Source organism: Rattus norvegicus, chromosome 3 (assembly GCF_021556685.1).
Source record: "Rattus norvegicus strain SHRSP/BbbUtx chromosome 3, alternate assembly SHRSP_T2T, whole genome shotgun sequence".
NCBI lineage: Eukaryota > Metazoa > Chordata > Mammalia > Rodentia > Muridae > Rattus > Rattus norvegicus.
The window spans coordinates 134,170,661-134,188,530 of NC_141536.1; the positions used below are offsets into that span (position 1 = coordinate 134,170,661).

A 17,870-nucleotide genomic window follows, 5' to 3' on the forward strand; every position below is an offset into this window, starting at 1 on the left:
CTGCCAGTAGCAGGAAACACAATGAAGTCCTGGCCAGTTGCCACTGAGGGCCAGGTCTGAGTCTATGGCCATGCAGCAGCAGGGCTTCTGTGTTGATGGCTATGACTCAAGATCATGCTGACATCCCTGGTCTGGGCTGCCACCTGGGACCATGTTGATGTCCGAGGCCTGTGTAGAGCTTGCCCCAGCCCTTACTAGCTGCAGCACTTAGGAGAGCCACATTTGGGTAGCACAGTAGAGCTGGCCCTGTTGGCTTTAGGTTGGTGGTGGATCAATCCTGAGGCCATGAGCACAAGGGAGTTGGCTCTGCCATTCATCTGCTCTGTGGTGGTGTGGGCAAAGGAGAGATGCCCTCCCGCCCGCTCCTTACTCCTCTAAGCATGGGACAGGCAGAAGAGATGGCCCTAGCCTTGCATTGGGTGAGCTAGCCAGGACAGTACTAGGGAGCTTACCCTGATGTTTTTATGGGAGAACTGTCCGACTGACCAACTCAGCTACCACCCAGGCCCAGATCCAGGAATTTGAGTTGGCCCACCCCAGTATTTACCCCATCTATGAACTGCTGGAGCATGTCCAGTCCTGGAGATCCAAAGATGCGGGATCTCCATGATACAGGGCAACAACAGGATATCCAAGAGACTTCCAGGTGAGGATCCAGTATTGATAGTGTAAGCAGAAGCCAGAGGCCTCAAACAGACCAATGAGTCATTGCGATAAACATTTGCAAGTGAAGATGTGTGACAAAAGAGTATTCTGAGGGGCACACTGTGACATACTATAGCTTCCATAACAAGATGATGATGATGATTCTTCTTCTTCTTCTTCTTCTTCTTCTTCTTCTTCTTCTTCTTCTTCTTCTTCTTCTTCTTCTTCTTCTTCTTCTTCTTCTTCTTCTTCTTTGTAGAGGGCCACTATAACATTCGCCACCGCTAGATGGCGCTGGCTTCCACTGCGCCCCACGTGGAAGGCCAGGATAGCCTCCGCCATTACAAGATGGCGCCAGCCTTCGCCGTGCCAGCCGGCCCCTTTCAGGAAGTTAACTGTGCGCATGTGCAAGAGTGCCTTCGTGCCAGGTCTTTGCCCACTTCGGGGCGTGCCTTATGAGATCATGGGTAAACAACCAATCAGGTGTGGATGCGCCATGCTAGGGTGTATATAAGCGCACCATGTTGGCGCGGCGAGGCTTCCTCTTTAAGATTATAATAAAGTTGGTCACAGTAAGGATTTCTATGTACCCGCGTGTTTCTTGCTGGCAAGAAGTCGCGCGTGGGACACTTTCCTTCTTCTTCTTCTTCTTCTCCTTCTTCTTCTTCTTCTTCTTTTTTTTTTTTTCAGAGCTGGGGACCGAACCCAGGGCCTTGCGCTTCCTAGGTAAGCGCTCTACCACTGAGCTAAATCCCCAGCCCCCTTCTTCTTCTTCTTCTTCTTCTTCTTCTTCTTCTTCTTCTTCTTCTTCTTCTTCTTCTTCTTCTTCTTCTTCTTCTTCTTCCCCTTCCCCTTCCCCTTCCCCTTCTTCCCCTTCCCCTTCTTCCCCTTCCCCTTCTTCCCCTTCCCCTTCTTCCCCTTCCCCTTCCCCTTCTTCCCCTTCCCCTTCCTCTTCCCCTTCCCCTTCCTCTTCCCCTTCTTCCCCTTCCCCTTCTTCCCCTTCCCCTTCTTCCCCTTCCCCTTCCCCTTCTTCTTCTTCTTCTTCTTCTTCTTCTTCTTCTTCTTCTTCTTCTTCTTCTTCTTCTTATTATTATTATTATTATTATTATTATTATTATTATTTTATTTTGGGGGAGGATGTTGCAAGGAAGGGTGGAGGGCAGATACTGCGGGATATGGAGATGAGTGGGCCTGAGATGCACCAAGTGAAATTTGTCCCATGGGTGGCAACCCAGACCATGGCAGTCAGCAAATGAATCAATAGCTTTTAAAAAGAGTTGTCTTGGGGGGGGGGGATTAAAAAAAATAAAAAAAAATAAAAAGAGTTGTCTTGTCTGGAAAGATGGCTCAGGGGTTAAGAGCACTGACTGTTCTTCCAAAGGTCCCGAGTTCAAATCCCAGCAACTACATGGTGATTCACAACCATCTGTAATGAAACCTAATGCTCTCTTCTGGTGTGTCTGAACACAGCTACAGTGTACTTATATATAATGAATAAATAAATCTTTAAAAAAAGAGTTGCCTTTATTGTCATATTATGAGAACTATATTTTCATGGCAGTTTAGTAACTTTTAGTTTTTAAAAAAAATCTAGATTTACATGGCATAAGGAAAAAATGAACACTGTTTTACATATTATCCTTTACAGGAATGTAATTCAGATGTCAGCGGAAAGCTTTCCTCTGGCCCATGAAATCTTGGTGAACATGTCTCCGACCCTCTGGCTTCTAAATCTGTAGAAGCCTATAGTCTGTTTCAATGTTTGTGTGCATTTCCAACACAAACTCTCATCACCTCTTCTGTTCTTGAGCTGTTCATTGCCCACACTTGTGATTCCAGACCACAGTGACTCAACACCAGACTCAGTCTCTTCTTTAATTTATACAAGACAAATTCAAGCTTGAATATTAAAAGACTTCCTAGGACACACTGGGTTGAAGAAAGTGTTACAAGGTTTAGTCCATACCCTCCTGCCACTGTCTGGGTTTCACCTTTTTATTTTTTAGATAAAACACCACGATCAAGGAAGTTTATAGAAGGGTTTATCTGAGCTTATGGTTCCAGAGGAAGAAGAATCCATCACCATCGAGATTGGGAAGCATGGCAGCAGGCAGCCATGACAGCTGGCACAGAAAGCTGAGAGCTCCTGCCTTAACCTGCAAGCAAGAAGCAGAGAGAGCAAACTGGGAATGGTGTCTGGCTTTTGAAACTCGCAAGGCCCGCTTCTAGTAACGCACTCATTCCAACAAGGTCAGACCTACCTCTCCAAAAATGGCCACCAACTGGGGACCAAGCACTCAAAATGCCTGAGACTGTGGGGGAACATCTCATACAAGCCACACTCATCAATCAAATTACAAGGAGAGGTTTTTAGCTCAAAACCCCCCTGGAATTAGACTTAGACCTGTTGAGGGATGATCGGCTTTTCCTCTCCTTCAGTGATGCAGATATGGGCCAGGTTAAACCGCATTCAAAGTAGCCAAAGGCAGGTTTATTAGGAGGCAGCTCTCAGCTTCACTGGTCTCATAGGTGGAGCTCAGTGAAGTCGAGCATCTATCTAGGCTAAAGCAAGGGGTTTTTTACGGGTCTTGGGCACTGGATAATGATGTGTGAACTAGGAGCTGCGATTGTGTCCACATTATAGTCAAAAACTGAGTCCCAGGGCAGGCCCTCTTGGGTGAGTTGTGGGAAACACGGAGAGAAGGGGAGGTGACCTGTTAGCCTAGAGTGCTTTCCAAGCAGGTGGGGGATTTTTCTGTGTGGGAGGGGCTAAAGATGGGGTAGGAGGGCAAATGGGGTTTCCCACCTTGAGCTGGGGATGAGCAGGATTTCCAAACGAACATCATAGAGTAGCATACGTTTCTGTATGTTTCCTTTGTTTTTTGGACCCAGGCTACCCTCCTCTTCAGTGCTAGGATTACTTGAGTATGCCTCTTTGTCAGACCAGGATGTTTTGATGCTTATTACCATATACAGCTTTTGACTTATTTTTTACATTTCAAAGTTCAAAACCATTTGTGATCAACTCTGGGGAACTCAATGTAGCAAGCTGCCTGCTCCTCCCCAACTGCCTATGAATTTGTGTTCACATAAGAACATAGCCCATTCCAGAGGACACAAACTCTTAAAGATTTATTTATTTATTTTATGTGTATGAGTACACTATATCCATCTTCAGACACACCAGAAGAGGGCATCAGATCCCATTACAGATGGTTGTGAGCCACCATGTGGTTGCTGGGAATTGAACTCAGGACCTCTGGAAGAGCAGTCGGTGCTCTTAACCACTGAGCCATCTCTCCAGCCCTGGACCCAAACTCTTAAGAAGGAACTATTTCCAATTAAAATGGGAATTTTCATCATAGAAAAAATATTCTAGAACAAACACATATATATGCACATATATAACTATTCTTAAACATAGGCTAAGTTCCACAGTAGCATTCAAATGAAGTCATTAAACCATTGAGGGAGGGACAACATTTACTGCCTGACAGGTAGCAGAGAAACCCTTTACAGAGGCCTCTTAAGGTGAGCCTTTGTCATTGAGTGTGATTTGTCAGGCCAAGGGGGATTCAGGGAAGAGACTTTCAGGCTTGAGCAAATGGGCATGAATACCTCCTCTTTCAAGACTTTTTTTTCATAAGCTTCGGGTGGGGTGGGGGATAGACAGGGCACATTTGAAGCCACCAGAAAACAAGGGTTAAAAATACGTTGGTTTGAGAGCAGAGGATTAAATGATCCTTGCTTGAAGTGAAATACAAGCAGTATGAATAAGCAAGTGATTTAACTCTTTGACAACCTGACTTTATGTGTTATGCTTTACAAAAAAATGGTACAGCAAAACCACAGAATGGGTGGAGTTGTTACACTGTGCCCGACTCAGGCAAACAATCACTGCCTCAAGGCCCACAGAGAAACATGCTTCCACAAAACAGCCCCTTCCAGCTTTTACTTTCTTGCCTGCTGTATGCACTGAATCTAATAATTTTTTTTCCCCTCCCTGTTTGGAGAATTCTTTCACACTGGAGTCACCAGGATGACACAGCCAGCCAGCACAGACGGCTCAACTGGTGATAAGATAATTCTTTAGTTCCTTGCCTTAGCACATCATAGGTACTCAACAAATGCTAGAACGTGATATTGGGAAATGTTGATACACTGAGCATAGCAACAAGGTTGTTTAACACCAAATTCTAGCTAGATTCTGCAACTATTTAAAGTGACTCGTCGGGTTGAGAGATGGTTTAGCAGTAAAGCGTTCATGCTGCTTTTCCAAAGGAGTAGAGTTTGACTTCTGGCAGTCACAGCAGGCAGATGACAGCTCCAGGGGATCTGATGCCTCTGGCCTCCATAGGTACCATCACTCGTTCACATAACCACATGTAGATATACACACATTCACATAATTAAAAATAAATCTTAAACGTATTTTGAAAAGTTGCTTATGCAAAAGCAGATTTTAAAAAAATTTGTAGGACACTTTATGATGCTTTTTCATAGTTCTGCCAGGCACAGTTGCATTTTAAAAAAAAATGAGAGAAACCAGGAAATGGAAACTAGAGTGTAGATGGTTCTATTCAGCCCAAGACTGATTGTGAGAAAGGAAGTCAGATAGGCCACGCCTTTGCAAAGCCTGACCACACCAGCAAGGAACTGCTGCCGCGGGCCTACTGTGGCCCGTGCTCTGAGGACTACTGCGGGCGAAGGCGTCAGCCCGGAGTCCAGCTCTCAAAGGCTTTAGGTCTCACCACCTACAGCCCGTCCAAACCGGCCACCGCTTGTGCAGTTCAAACGAACTCTCACTTAACCGAGCTCCTTTCCCTGCTTCCCTCGCGGTGGTGGAATGACGTAACTTCCGGTCGCTGGCCGCACGTGGGAGGAAGTGCCCTCGGCTGGCCGCTCCCGCCAGTCTCGTTGGTTACACTCTCCCGCTGCCCGGCTGCTGCTTCGAGCTGCCCGCTGGTCATGGGAGTCCCGGCGTTCTTCCGCTGGCTCAGCCGCAAGTACCCGTCCATCATTGTCAATTGCGTGGAGGAGAAGGTGAGGAGGCGGCCAGTACGCCGGAGTGGGGACCCAGCGCGACACGTCTAGGCCGCGGCCCTCGGGAACAGGCGCCCGCCCCAGGGAGCCTCGCGGGCCGCTTCGCGGGTTCGCGGTTCCGGAGGCGCTCTGAGCGAAGCAAGGGGGAGTAGGGGTCTGTAGGGGCTTGGACGGCTCCTCCCCCGACTGCCAAGCCGGGTACCCCAGACTCCGCCCACGGCTTTGTTTCCTCGGCTGCCCGCGCCGCTCAGAGTTCGAAAGGGCGCCCTGTCTGGTCAGCCCCCTAACGCGGGCAGCAGGGTTGGCTGGGTAGGGACCGCTGCCTGGTCCACTTTGTTGAGCCCGGCATTCCCGGTGGTCGGATCGCTTGTTTTCCACCGGAGACTGGCCATTTGTTGCAGTTAACCGTGCTAGTTACGAAGGACTAGGATGGAGGAGCGGTCTGTCTCCCCGCGGGGGCTTCGCTGTCTTAAGACTGCCGGGCAGCTCGCTGTTTTCACTTCCTGTCTTCTCGAGTGGTGTTAGTTTGCTACTTCACAGGCAGACTTATAGCTGTTCCGATTCGTGAGTTTTGCTTTTGTCGTTCGCGTAATTCTGTCCGAGTTCGACTTTGTACTCTCAATTAGAATTTCTGGATTGGAAAAGTTCCGGGCACATGTGTCCCCTCCCACTTTCGTCTTTAGAACCGCCTCCTTCCAAGAACCTATTTCTCCTGCTTAAGTTATTTACTTTCTTACTTCGTGTCTTAGAAGAAACCAAAAGCTTTGTTTTGGTGACATTCCTAGTATTTTTTTCTGTTCTCAAAAGACAAATTGCTAAGCTGAATTATTATTTCCTTTGTAAAACTTTGCCTTCCCCTGGGAGGACGTTCCAAAGGGAAAGCCACAGTTGTTCTTCCGTTCTTTTCCGTCCAGTCTTCTCTCTCGAAAGACAGACGCTTTGGACTGTTTTGGCACTGTCTCTGAATATGGTTGTTTGATTTATCTGTTTTAGGTCTATATAATTTTGGGTAGAAGAGGAATTAGCTATTTATTCACCACCACCCGTTTTTCTAATGCTAATTCTTGTATCTGATGGTAAATTTTGTAATTTAATGGAGAACTGGTTTAAACGTATATCGGGTCAAGGCATGGCATATACATTTAGTCCCAGCACTTGGGAGAGAGGTAGGCTTGAGTTATGGAGTTCAGCCCGATCTACACAGAGTTCAAAGCAAATTAAGGCTTATATAGTGAGACCCTCTCGCAAAACAAAAATTCTATCGCCAAACGAAGTATCATTTTCTACTTTCTCAGACTGATGTTAGCTCCCCCACCCCCACCCCCCAACTCTAGCTGTCTTAATTCTTTGGTCCCCTGTACTTTTTAGTTCTCGTTCAAGATTGTCAAACCTTTGACCATACAAGCTGCGAGAGAAGTGGTGTTGTTGGCTGTTTTATACTGTGATTGTAGTTTGAGGTTGCTTATCTTTTACTAAAGCTAGCTCCTCCCTTACCCTGTCCCTCTCACCCTTAGTTTGGGTACACTTTATACCTCATCTAAATTATTTTATCAGGCATTCTGTCAAGTCCTTTTTTTTTTTTTTCCATTGCGCCTCTTTTAAGTATTAATTTTTCCTTTGGAGATACAAATTCCAGACGCTCACACACAGGCAATCTCCTGTGTACTGACACTCCCAGCTTGGAGTTGTCTTTACAGCTATTTTCTTCACAGCACTTTTTTTCAATATGCTTCCTGGAAAGATGCTTCCCGAGAATTACAGTTTGCAGAATAGCCCATCTCTCTTGGCTTAAAGCTATCTTTGGTTTTTATTTTTGAATTGACTTTTTAGGAAATGCCACTGTGTGATCTGAAATACCTTTATTTTCTCCGAGTGATTATGACTCCAAGTTGGAAAACCAGTTCCCATGAAGATGTTAGAAACACTCTTTCTAGCTGTTATTGTTGATGAAAATTTAAACATTTTCTTTTAAGACAAGGTCTCACTATGTAGTTCTGTTAGGCCTGAAACTCAGATTTGCCTGCCTCTACCTCCCCAGTGCTGGAATTTAAAGCCGCTTGCTGGCTGCTAGGTCTGGCAGGGTTTTGTGGTATGTATTTCCCAGATTTTGGTACCATTTACCATGCACCAGACTCTGTTCTGAGCACTGGATCGATACTAGGTTGTTAGGTGCCTGTTATGGAGAAGGAAATCAAAAGGGGAAGATTCTTTTCAATTACTTTTCCAATTTTTGAAAAATTTCAATATTTCTGAGTTACTTATTCAGCTAATATCATACCAATATGAAAGCTGGGAAGGCCTTGTGTCTAACTTATGACCCTCCCCTTTCATTCTTAAGAACTGGTCAGTTTGTGTGTGCATGTATTAGTTGTTCACAGTGTTTTCATTGTGCCATTTGTATACATTTACACAATATGTTTAGATCCCATCCACCCTTTTACATCCTTCTTTCTTAGGTGTCCCCATACTATCCCTGTGCGGGCCCCCCCCCCCCCAATCCCTTACTTCCCTACCTTCATTGACTTCTGTCTCTGTGTGAGCAATTAGTGTCCTTTAGAAGAATATGGGTGAGAGTGAGCTTTCTCGAGCCTACTCCCCACCCCACCCCCCAGTTATCTTTCCCCTCCCCCTCTCCTCTTCTATTCAACAGGGTTTCTCCATGTAGCCCTGGCTGTCCTGGAACTTGCTCTGTCGACCAGGATGGCCTTAAACTCAGAGTTCTATCTGCCTCTACCTACTGAGTGCTAGGATTAAAGGTGTGCACCACCACCTGGTGAAAGTTTTTGAGTATGTATATATGTACAGAGACACAAGTGTACCTGCTCCCAGGACAGAGCAGAGAGACAGTGACATGTCTTAGCATGTGTATGGAGGTCAAAGAACAACTTCGTGAAATCAGTTCTTTACTTCTAAGCAAGCACCTTTACCCAGTTGAACTTCGGGTTGGCCTCTATGCTATTTATTCTTCCTAGTTCATTGACTTTCATGTTCCGTAGTTAGATTTTGAGCTTAATTGATATGCATTAACCATCTCTTTCATTTTTGAAACATAGTCCAGGTTGTCCAGGAACTCATAATCCTACTGGGTGCTGGGATTGTAGGCATGCACAATCATATAGGCACAGCTAGATCATATCATATGGTAATTCTACCTTTCTGCCTTTTTCTTCCTTTTCTCTTTTTCATAATGGCTGCCATCACACACTTTGCTTCTAGCAGTGTGTGTCAGCACTCCCCAGTATCTGTGCCAGCATATGATGCTTGATTTCATGTGATAGTCATTTTCACTGGGGTGAAATCTCATTGTAGTTTTGATTTGCATTTCTTGATGACTAAGGGTTTTTCTTTGTATTATTGGCCACTTTATCTTTTAAAAGGTATTATTTCACTTATTTATTTATTGGATTATGTGTGTATCAGATAACTAACTGGCAGGAATGTTTCATTCTGTATGCTCTCACTACCAATTGTTTGCTTTTTTTTAATGCAGAGACTTAATTTCATGGAATCTCACTTGTTAATTTTTTTCTTTAAAATTTATTTTTATTCATGTGTGTGTATGAGTGCCTTCTGAGGCCACAAGAGGGTGTTGGATTTCCCCCTAGAGATGGAGTTGGGGCAAATGTGACCCCCCCCATGTTGGTGCTGGGAACCAAACTTTCTTCCTCTAGAAGAGCAACAAGTGCTCTCAACCACGTTGCCTTCTTTTCACCCTCTCATTTGTCTTTCTTCCTGGAAATTTCCTGGACAATTAGAGTCCTTGCTTGTGCTTTATCTTAAAGTGTTTTCCTTATATTTTCTTCTGGTAGTTGCAGAGTTTCAGGTCTAATACTTAAATCTTTGATCTATTTTGAATTTATGTTGTAATGAACAAGAGCTAGAACTCTAGTTTGAGTCCTTTGCCTGTGAACACTCAGTTCTGCAGCATTGTTTCTTGAAAAGTCTGGCATGTTTTTAGCACTTTTCCCAAATCCGTGATGGCTGTTGCTATTTATTTCTGGGTCCTCTTTCATTTCTTTTTTAACATGTTTGTTTTTGGGGTCCATAACTTTGCTGATTTTATTACCACGGCTCTGTTGTGTAATTTGAGATGGAGAATACTGACACCTCTAGTGTTTTTCTTTATGCTCAGTATTACTTTGGCTTCTTGTGTTCCCATGTGAATATTTTTTTTTCCTGTAGAGGTTGTCATTGAAACTTTGATAATAGATTACATGGAATCTGTAGATTGCTTTTGGGCTGTTCCAAAGCATGGGAGATTTTAGTCTTCTAGTATCTGCATCAATTTCTTCAGTGTTGCATTATCTTTTATTTTGGGATTATATGCATAGTGCATGCACATGGGTATGTGGTTGCTTGTGCATGAAGAGGACATAGGACATTGAGTATCTTCCTCTTTTACTTTCCACCTTATATTCTCTCTCTCTCTCTCTCTCTCTCTCTCTCTCTCTCTCTCTCTTTTTCCGGAGCTGGGACCGAACCCAGGGCCTTGTGCTTGCTAGGCAAGCGCTCTACCACTGAGCTAAATCCCCAACCCCTCTCATGGAATAAAAATTGAGCTCCTTATTCTTTAAGGGAGGAATTTTCACTGAATTGGGAGCTCACTTTTTAGGTGAGGCTAACTGGCTAGCAAACTTTCATGATTTCCTTGTCTTACCCTCCCAACTATAGGTTTATAGGCACATATAGCTGTGACTTGCTCTTTATACACAGATCCTGGGATTCAATTTAGATATGCTCAATGCTCACAGAGCAAGCACATTTACCTATTGAGGCGTCTCCTCAGTGTCCAAATTTCATAGAGTTCTTTTACTTCCATGATCATATTTATTGTGGAATGTTTTTTGTTGGGTGGGTGGTGGTTGATTGATTGGCTTTGTTTTTGAAGCTATTGTGAATGTGGTTTTCCCCCCTAGTTTCTCAGCATGTTCATTATTTGTATATAGAAAAACTTCCTGCCTCATTGTGTAGACTAAGCTGACCTCTAACTCACAAGAGGCCTATCTGCCTTCCTAGTGCTGGGATATGTTTGCTACTTGTCTTGTTGTCTTTTTAACTTAGGAGTCACTGACCAAGTCCAATTAGTGCTCTTCACCTATATATGTGTGTTGGGTTATCCACTGGAGCACCAACAGTATACTGGGTGCTACACTCCAAAGAAAATTGTCTCTCCCTTCTCTAGCTGTGGACTGGACCTTGTGAGCCTTTCTCTCATCCATGCTAGAATGTTGACCGACTTGATCTTGTATAGGTTTTTGTATAAGTGATCCCAACTTCTGGGAGTTCATGGTGTAATGGCCACATCATATCCAGATGTCTGCATTTTCCCAGTACCATCTCCACCCTTTAGGTCTTAGATTCTTTCTGTCTCCTCTTCCATGATGTTCCCTGAGCCTTGATAATGATGTCTCACTTATGGATAAACATTAATAGTCACTTATTCTTGGATGCTACTGATTAAAAAAACAAAATCAAAACTTTTGTTTGTGTCTGTATGTATGTGTGTGCATGCATGTGTACATGCCCTGGTGTGTTTGTGGAGGTCAGGGAACCAATTTGGCTCTCTTGCCATGTGGATCCTGGGGCTCAATCTCAGTTCATCAGGCTTGCTAGTAGTCACCTCTACCCCATGACCTATATTGCTAGCCTTTTTACTGATTTTATTTTAATACTGATTGTATATGCTACTTCACTGAAAATGTTTATCCACTCTAAGAGCTGGTAGCCTTTAGGATATACTTAAAATTATTTTTGTATGAGAATATGTGTGCCATGGCAAGAGCATTTACCCACTGAGCCATCTCATTAACCCATCCTTAGAGTCTTTTGAGTAACATCCAGTTTGCAAATAGAAATAATAATTTTACTTCTATAATAAAATGATCTTTCACTTGCCTTGTTACTCCAGCTAGGAGTTTCACTGCTGTATTGTAAATAAGGGTGGCTAGAGTGGACATTCTTGGCACATTCCTGTTTTTAGAGATCCCCTGCCCCCATTTACTCTTGGCTGTGTTACTCATACATGACACTAATTATGTTGAGGTATGTTCCTTCTATTCTAATTTCTTCAGGGCTTCATTCTAAAGGAGTGAGCTTTGTTGGAGACCTTTTCTGCATCTGAAAAGATCATATGATTTTCCCACTTTGCTTTAATTATGTAGATACTAGATTTGTGTATAATGACTTGTGTATGTTGAATAATCCGTGTCCCTGGAATGAGGCGAACTTGATTCTAAGATCTTTTAAATGTGTTGCTGAATTCAGTTTGAAAGTGTTTAGTGAGAATTTTGTATCTGTGTTCTCAGGGAAAAAGATCTGTTTGTAGTTTTGTTGTATTTATATTCCCTTGTATCATCAGCGTGATATTGGTTTTTGAGAATGAGTTTAGCAATGTTCTTCCCTTTCTGTTTTATGGCACAGTTTGAGGAACATTGGTGTCATTTCTTATTTAAAGATTTGATATTGTTTAGCAGTGAACAGTGGAATCTGCCCTGGTCTGGGTTTTCGTCAGATGATTCTGTTATAACTTCACTTTCATTGTACCTTTATAAGCATAAATTTTATATTTGGTAAGTCATATGTGTCTAGGAATGTATACACTTCTAGATTTCCCAGTTTATTGGAATGGAGTTTTCATAGTAGTCTCTAATGGGCCTCTGAATTTCTTTAGTATCTATTGTGATGTCCCCTTTTCATTTCTACTTTTATCAATTTGAGTCTTTTCTCTTTGGGCTGATTTAGTTTAACAACAGTCAGTCTTAGCTGGGTCTGTGCTAATCCTCCGTTTGTTTCAGTTTGAGTACATGCTGCTACAGCAAGCATAGGATCAATCTGGTTAATCTTTTCAAGATGGGTAGCATATTGCATAATGTGTTATTTGTTTTTCATTCATCTTACTGAGGAACGTTTGCACTGTTTCCAGTTTGGAACTGCTAGAGAAAACCCATGAGCTCTGTGTACATCTTCTTGTCATTGAAACACATACTTTCATTTATGTGTTGAAGTCTAGGAGTGAAGTGATGAGGCTATGTGGTAGGCACATGATTTAACAAGAAAGATCAGTCCTGTAGTCTGATTCAAATTAGGTGCACCATTTTCTGTTTGACTTTAGCAGTACATGAGAATTTCTCAGTTGCTTCCTTTCATTACCAGTGGTTAGTGTTTGTAGGTTTAGATATTCTAGCACAGTGTCATCTGGTTTGTGGTTTTAAGTTTGCATTTTCCTAGTGACAAATGATAATAGAACACTTTATCAAGTGCTTTATGTATCTTCTTAGGCAAGAGGACCGTTCCTTTTAGTTTTTTAAACCATATATGAGTTAAGATTATGTTCAGTTTTATTTAAATATTCTAGGTAGAATTCTTTAGGTTAATAAATATTTTGCATGCACATTCTGTTAATCTTCAGATTTCTCCCTTAAAGAATACCTTTAGAATTTTTTAATTTTATGTTTATGATTGTTTTCCTTGCACAAGTCTGTGTCTTATGGATGTGCAGTACCTGTAGACACCAGAAGAGGGAGTTGGAATCCTTGGAACTGGAAATGAGCCACTGTGTGGGTGGTTGGAATCAAACCCAGGTCCACTAGGGGAGCCTAGTGGTCTTATTCTTTAAGTCATCTCCCCAGTCCCTTAAAAATTTTAAATTTTAATGATGCGTTTAGTAGTTTTGTTTTTTTGTTTTGTTTTGTTTTGTTTTGTTTTTGTTTTAAGTTTTTGCCTGGGTCATTGAGCTCGTGTTTTCTTTAATGAAGTTTTAGTCTTTGTTCATTGATTTTTTTTTAAATGTTTTAAACCTGTTTTGCATTCCTTGGGAAAACCCTAGAAGTCATGTTGTATTGTTTATTTTGTGTTGTTTTGTTTTGTTTTAATTATTGTTGGGTTCAGTTCACTAAAGTTTTCTTTTTACTTATATATTTACAAAAATACTTGTAGCATTCTTGCAATGTGTTTTAATGTGTAATTTTTGTTTTATTTTTTGAGATGGAGGTCTTACTGTGTAGCTCAGGTTGGCTTTGGTATTATGATAAGAGTTTTGAAGCATTTATAAACAAGTGGGCACATAGAGTTTTGAAGGTAAAATTGAGTTTGCATTCTTGGGCAAAATCTCACTTGGTCCTGTTGTATAGTCTGTCTGTCTGTCTGTCTGTCTGTCTGTCTCTCTCTCTCTCTCTTCCTCTCTTCCTCTCTTTCTCTCTCTGGAGGTGTGGGGGTGTTTCTGGCTGATTTTTATTCGCTAATGTTGAGGATTTTGCATTGATTTTTTTTTCCCATGAGGTACTCATCTGTAGCTTTTTCCTGTTAAACTTTGTCTGATTTTGGTGTTCAGATGATATTGGTCTTGTACGACAAACTAGGAAGTGTTAGCAAGGGTTGATGAATAGCTAATATGAATTCTTTTTGCATACTTGGTAGAATTCAGCATTGTTGGCCTTGAGTTTTCTTTCTAGTCAGTTTTTGAATTACTGATTCAGTTTCTTCACTTATTATTGGTTTATTTTTATGTCTTCCTGAATAATTTTCAGTATTTGTTTTTCTAGTAATATGCTCCTCTGTCCCATCTAATTTGTTGATATATGTTCATTCAAAGTATTTTTATAATTATTTTTTGTTTGCAAAGTTGTCAATTAAGTAAGTTTTTGTGTCTCATTCTAGTAATTTGAGTCTTTTTCTTGTTCACATTAAAAAAAGGACTGTCTGTTTCATTGATCTTTTTGAAGGATTAGCTTTTAGTTTCACTGATTTTTTTTTTTTTTTTTTTGCTAATTATTTTCTACTCTAATTTTTTCATTCTTTTTGTTTGCTTTAGGCTTGGTTTATTCTCTTTGGGATCTTGAAATGGAGAAAGGACTAGGTTATTGAGATTATTATCATTATGATGATGATGATGATATGATGATGATGATGATGATGATGATGATGATGATGATGATGATTGCTGCATAGTCTAGCTATGCACGCAAAGCTAACCTCAATCTCTCAGGATCCTGTTGTTTCAACTAAGTGCTAGAACACAGATGCTTAGCTGTTTGTCTGGTTTGATCTGAGATTTTATGTACATCAGTGTTTGCCTGTGTCTGTGTATGTACACCACATATGTATGTGGTGCCCAAAGATGCTAGAAAGGTTGTTTTGTTTTTATAGTTTTTCAAGACAGGGTTTCTCTTTGTATCCCTGGATCCTGGAACTCATTCTGTAGACCAGACTGGCCTTACCTCTGCCTCCCAAGTTCTGGGATTAAAGGTGTGCACCACCACCACCAGGCTGGAGGATATTCTTTTATTAACATGTTTTGTTTTACATTCTTATTGTGATGGTGTTCAGTAAGTAAAGGCACTTTTAAACCCAGCAGCCTGAATTTGAGCTCTATAACACACATGGTGGGAAGACAACATTCTACCAGGTTATCTATGACCTCTACATGGCACCAAAGGCATGTGCATAGTCCCTGCCTCAACCTTCAAAACAAATAAATGTATCTTAAAATAACAGTATTTTGGAGGATAGAGAGATAGCTCAGTAGTTTGCTGTTTTTGTGGAGGACCTATGTTCAGTACTGCCTGTAATTCCAGTTCCCTGGAATCCAGTGCCTTTTGACCTCCAAGGGTGTCTGCATGCATGTGGTACACATATAAATAAGCAGGCACACAGGTATCTGGTGGTCAGGGGACAAGTTTTGGAGTTGGGTCTTTTATCTACCTTTATGCGGCTTCTGAGGATTGAATTGATGTGACCAGGATTACTCAGCAAGTACCTTTACCCCCTGAGCCATTTTATTAGCCTAAATGTATTAAATTACATTTATTTATTTGGTGACTGTGGGTAAATGCTATGGTATGCATATGGAGGTCAGTTCCTTCTACTATGTGGATTCCAGGGGTTGACCTCAAGACATTAGGCTTGGCAGCAAAGGCCTTTGCCCTCTGAGCCATCTTCCTGGACTTCATTACTGTTTAATAATAATGTTCCTAGATAAAAACTTTCTTTGGTTAACACTTTTTATGCTGTCCTGCTTCCCCGAGAAGTAAGATGTTACTGGGGTTCTCTTGAAAGTTGCTAAGCATTTGCTGTTTATTAATTTATTTGAGAATTTTATATTTATTTCATGTGTGTGAGTGGTTTGCCTGCATGGATGTATGTGGTGCCCTTTGGAGTTCAGAAGGAGGGCATCAGATTCACTAGGACTAGAGTTACAGACAGTTGTGAGCTGGATGCTGGAAGTCAAATCTGGGTCTCCTACAAGAACAACAAGTACTCTTTTTTTTTTTAAACATTTATCTTCATTGCATTCTGACCACAGTTTCTGCTCTCTTTATTCCTCCCAGTCTTCCCCCTGCCCCCTCCCACCCTGTTTCCCCTAGATAAGTTTCCCTTCAGAGAAAGAGAAGGCCTCCCAGGGATGTCCACCAAAAACACCATAACAAGATATAAAAGTGGGCACAAACAGCAAGACTGGATAAAGCAAACCAGTAGGAGGAAAGGGGTCCCCAAGCACAGGCAAAAGAGTCACAGATGTCCTCCATTTTCACTGTTGGGAGTCCCATAAGAACACCCAGCTACTCAACCATGAGGTATATGCAGAGGACCTAGCTCAGACCCATAAAGAGCTCCTATGAGCTCTGCTGTAGTTGATTCTTTGGGCCATGTTCTCATGGTATTCTTGAATCCCTGATTCTTACAGTCCTTCCCCCCACCTCTTTCGTGGGGTTCCCCAGGCTCCACCTAGTGTTTGGCTGTGGCATCTGTTCCCATCAGTTGCTGAATGATGCCCCTCTGAGGACAGTTGTGCTAAGCACCTATATGTAAGTATAGCAGAATATCATTAGGAATTATTTCATTGACTTTTTTTGGTCTGTGTGTTTGGTTCTATCCTGGGTCTCTGGGCTCTCCTGCCTCTGGTTCTTGGCTATCTGGGCAGTGTCGGGTCTGGATTCCCTCTCACGGATTGGGCCCCAAGTTGTACTAGCCATGGGTTGGCCATTTGCACAAGTTCTGTGCCACTGTCACCATTGCCCCAACATGTCTTGCAGTAAGGACAGTATGGTTGAAGGTTTTGTGGCTAGATTAATGTCCCAGTCCTGCTGAGAGCCTTGCCTGGTTACAGGTAGAGAGGCCAATTCAGGCACTCTGTCCCCCATTACTAGGAGACTTCGCTAGGGTCATTCTCGTAGATTCCAGGAAGTTTCCATTGCACTAGATTCTGCTTCACCTTCCAAATGCCCCACCCCAATTCCAGTCATCTCTCTTAGTACCCCCCCCCCCCAAATCCTCCCATATTGTGTAATGTCAACACTTTATCCATTCTTCCGTTGAGGGACACCTAAGTCATTTTCAGTTTCTGGCTTTTGTGAATAAAGCTACAGTGAACATGGTTGAGCAAGTGTCCTTGTGGTAGGATGGAATGTCCTTTGGGAATATGCCCATGAATGGCATAGCTGGGTCTTGAGGTAGATTGATTTCCAATTTTCTAAGAAACCTCCATATTGATTTCTAATTGGCTATATATATGCTTGTATTCCCGCCAGTAATGGAGGAGTGTTCCATTTGCTCCACATCCTCACCAATTGAGCTGCCACTTGTGTTTTTGATCGTAGCTATTCTGACAGTTGTGTGATGGAATCTCAGAGTTTTGATTTGCATTTTCCTGATGGCTAAGAAGGTTAAACATTTCTTTAAATGCTTCTCAGCCATTCGAGATTACTTTATTGAGAAATATGGTTTAGATCTGTGTCCCATTTTTAATTGGATTGTTTGGTTTGTTGGTGCCTAGTTTCTTGAGTCATTTTGAATATCAGCCCTCTGTCAGATGTGGAGTTGGCAAATACCTTTTCCTAGTGGTATGTCCTTCACTTCACAGAAGCTTTTCAGTTTTATGAGGTCCCATTGATTGTTGATCTTAGAGCCTGTGCTAATGGTGTTCTGTTCAGGAAGTTGTCTCTTGTACCAATGCTAATGCCAACCAATGTATTCAAGGCTATTCCACACTTTCTCTTCTATCAGGTTCAGTGTGTCTGGTTTTATGGTAAGGTCTTTGATCTACTTGGACTTGTTTTGCACAGGGTAATAGAGACAGATCTATTTGCATTTTTTTAACACGGGAGACATCAGCACCATTTGTTGAAGATACTTTGTTTCCTCATTATGTAATTCTAGCTTCTTTATAAAAAGTCAAATGTCCATAG

At 42.2% G+C, this 17,870-nt stretch overlaps 1 protein-coding gene across 2 annotated transcripts in view; it reads left to right on the plus strand.

Moving 5' to 3' along the window:
• The first annotated feature begins 5,555 nt into the window (after positions 1 to 5,555).
• Positions 5,556 to 17,870, plus strand: part of Xrn2 (5'-3' exoribonuclease 2) — a 72,226-nt gene continuing 59,911 nt past the window's right edge. Inside the window, exon 1 of one of the 2 annotated variants that reach the window (XM_087653361.1) lies at positions 5,556 to 5,688. In XM_087653361.1, coding sequence (XP_087509487.1) covers positions 5,614 to 5,688 — 75 coding nt within the window. In that variant the 5' untranslated portion in view covers positions 5,556 to 5,613. 2 annotated transcript variants of the gene reach the window in all.